Here is a 2795-nt window from a genome sequence, read left to right as displayed (position 1 = left end):
AATGCGGTTCGAAGGGCCTGTATTTTCCCCTCTTAATTTGGGTCATTAGTCAGGAGGCGAGCGGAGATCATTTCATCTGCATGCAGGGCAGGACGGGCGCTCAGGGGCGGCCCCATCGCGTCTTAACGAGGGGACCCCGCGAAGCGGTGGCGGGAAGCGCCGAGTCCGGAGCCGCCGCCGCCCCCTTCCCTCCTCTGGATCCCCCCGGGCTCGGCCGGGATCCTGGGACACAAGGGGACAGCGCCTGTGTGAGCGCGGTCCCGGCTCGGGCTGGAGCCCAGGTGGGAAATGAGACAGCTACGAAGGGGCCGCTTTATTGTCCCATGATATAGATATAGTTATATATATATATTCCTCACTTATTCGAGCGTACATTTAAAATGGAGATTTACAGACACGTGTGAGGGGCGTCGGGGGCCGCCAGCCCCGCGCCCTCGAGGGCCGCTCGGCTCCGCAGCGCAGCGCGGCGCCGCTAAATACGATTCCTCTTATGTACAAGTGCGGCCGGGAGCGCTCGCGGCAGAGCCCGCTGGGGAGAAAGGAAAAAAAAAAAGAAAGAAAAAAAAAAGAAAAAAAAAAAAAAAAGCAAAGGCTGCTTTGGATAAATAGTGCTGGCCTGGAGGAGCAGGTCCGGGGCGGCCCTTAGCTCTGGCCGCTGCGCGCAGGGTCCCGCGGCGGCGGCGCTGCGCTGGAGACGCTGTCGTGCAACTTTCGGACGTGCTTCTTTAAGTCAAAGTTTCTGCAAAATCCTTTCCCGCACGTGACGCACGTGAAGGGCTTCTTGTCGTTGTGGGTGTGCATGTGGAAAGTCAAGTTATAGATCTGGTGGAAGGCCTTGTTGCAGATGGTGCACTTGTACTGCTTCTCGCCGCTGTGCGTCAGCTTGTGGTTCTTGTAGTTGCCTGCGGGATGGGAGAAGCGGGGAGGGAATTACGGTTACCCGGGGGTGCTCGGGCCGTAGCGCGCACAGGTAGGACGGGGGGCACTAAGAAGTGTCCTCGCGCCCCCCCCCCCCGCCGAACTTGTCACACTCGGTACGCGGAGCAGCGCGCAAGGGGTGCAGCGCAAACACGACGCAGGGCGAGCGTGGTGACCCGCGGCAAATGCGGGGCCCGGGATTAGGAGCGGGGCCCGGCACCGCTCACTTAAAAAGCATTTAAAGGAGAAGCGCAGGCTGGCCCCGCTGAAGGGGCCGGTAATTGGGACCGCTCTGCCCGCGCCGCAATTAATCCTCGCTAATGACGGCCTCGGCCCGGCCCCGCTCACCTTTCTGGTGGAAGCCCTTGCCGCAGAACTCGCACACGAAGGGCTTGTAGCCGGCGTGGATGCGGATGTGCGTGTTGAGCGTGGAGCTCCTGTTGAAGGCCTTCCCGCACTGCGTGCACTTGTGCGGCTTCTCCTGCGGAGCGACGGGCCCGTGAGGGGAGCGTTAAGGGAAGCGTTGGGGTTTCGGGGAGGTGTGAGGGGAGTCGGAGGTGTAGGAGAAGCGGTTCGGCCGCCACCTACCTGCGTGTGGATGATTTTGTGGCGGCACAGGGTGCTGGCCTGGCGAAAGCCCTTCCCGCACACCTTGCACACGAAGGGCCGCGCGCCCGTGTGCACGGGCATGTGGCGCGTGAGGTTGTAGTGCGCGTTGAAGACCTGCGGGGCGAGCTGGGTTACACACGCCGGGAGAAAGCGGGGGACACCCCGAACACCCCCCCCACACACACACACCCCTCCCCGCTCGGCCCTTACCTTGCCGCACACCTCGCAGGTGAAGTTTTTGGGCTTGCCCTCGGCCCCGCCGCCTCCGCCGCCCAGCTTGGGGTGGCCCTTGGGACCGCCGCGCTCTGCCGCCTCCTTCATCACCTGGTCCAGGTGCCCCGGCAGCCGCTCCTTGTGCGCGAAAGGCGGCGGAGGCGGCGGCGGAGGCGGCGGCGGCAGCTTCTCGGCCGCCAGCCCGGCCAGCTTGGCGTTTTCCAGCAGGAAAAGCTTGTGGTGTGCCGCGAGGCCGCCCGGCGCCGGGCCGCCCAGCAGGCCCGAGGGGAAGAGCTGTCCGTGCAGCAGGTCGGCAGGGTGGTACGCGCCGTCCAGGTAGTTGAAGTAGTAGAGGGAGCGGGGGGCGGCGGGCATGGCCCCCGCCTGGTGAATGACCTGCGGCTTCACGAGCCGCCCGCCCGGCGGGCCCAGCGCGAGCTCTGCCTTGCAGCACACGCCGCAGTTGGCCTTGCAGAGCCCCGCGCCGCCGCGCGCGCTGCTCTTCCAGAGCTCCGAGTAGTTGAGCAGAGTCTTGGGGGGCACCTCGTAGGCGAGCGGCGGGATGGGGATCACGCAGGGAAGGGGTGAGCACAGGCTCGGCGTCTTCTTGTCCGCCTCCGGCCCGCCCGGCCGCGGCTCCGGGGCCGCCTTGGGCTCCGACGTCTTGGCCATGATGCGCTCGATGGAGAAGGCGAGGCTCTTGGCGGGGTTAGCGGCGCCGCCGCGGCACGACGCGCCCATCACCGTCCCCAGCGGCGCCGAGCTCGCCATGGCGCTGCGCCCGGCGGGACCTCGCTCCCGCGCGCGGCTCTGCGCTCCGGAAAAGCCACGGGACAAATCAATTTAATAAGCACCTTGTTCTGCCCCCCCTCTCATCCCCCCACCCCCCCTTTCCATCGCCCCCCTCCCTATTTACATTCAAATGAACATAGCCAAGAACAATGGCACGGAGGGTACCAGATTACCGCTCATTAAGCGGAGCGCGCCCAAGAAACATGCAAGCCGGACCTTGTTAGTATTAAAAAAAAAAAAAAAAAAAAAAGAAAAAAAAAAAA

General features: G+C 64.1%; 1 protein-coding gene across 1 annotated transcript; it reads right to left on the bottom strand.

The window, feature by feature from the left end:
* Window positions 1-583: 583 nt before the first annotated feature.
* On the bottom strand, window positions 584-2511 carry FEZF2 (FEZ family zinc finger 2). Its single transcript, XM_026052658.1, has 4 exons — window positions 1738-2511; window positions 1507-1641; window positions 1267-1399; window positions 584-902 (listed from the first exon to the last, which is right to left on the bottom strand). The coding sequence occupies exons 1-4, from the start codon at window positions 2509-2511 to the stop codon at window positions 643-645; spliced, it is 1302 nt and encodes a 433-aa protein (XP_025908443.1). The 3' UTR covers window positions 584-642.
* Window positions 2512-2795: the final 284 nt, after the last annotated feature.

The sequence above is a fragment of the Nothoprocta perdicaria genome, unplaced genomic scaffold (genome assembly GCF_003342845.1).
Source record: "Nothoprocta perdicaria isolate Ctin4 unplaced genomic scaffold, notPer1 scaffold_9, whole genome shotgun sequence".
In the NCBI taxonomy this organism is placed as follows: Eukaryota; Metazoa; Chordata; class Aves; order Tinamiformes; family Tinamidae; genus Nothoprocta; species Nothoprocta perdicaria.
Note: the sequence above shows the minus strand (reverse complement) of the source record. Positions and strands in the feature narration are given on the sequence as shown.

What these genes read in the sequence shown, in the direction of transcription:
- FEZF2 (XM_026052658.1), bottom strand. Translation starts at nt 2,511, where the DNA reads ATGGCGAGCTCGGCGCCGCTGGGGACGGTGATGGGCGCGTCGTGCCGC. An exon ending in CCTGCGAGGTGTGCGGCAAG is followed by an intron (nt 1,642 to 1,737) that starts GTAAGGGCCGAG and finishes CTCGCCCCGCAG; the next exon opens with GTCTTCAACGCGCACTACAA. An exon ending in ACAAAATCATCCACACGCAG is followed by an intron (nt 1,400 to 1,506) that starts GTAGGTGGCGGC and finishes GTCGCTCCGCAG; the next exon opens with GAGAAGCCGCACAAGTGCAC.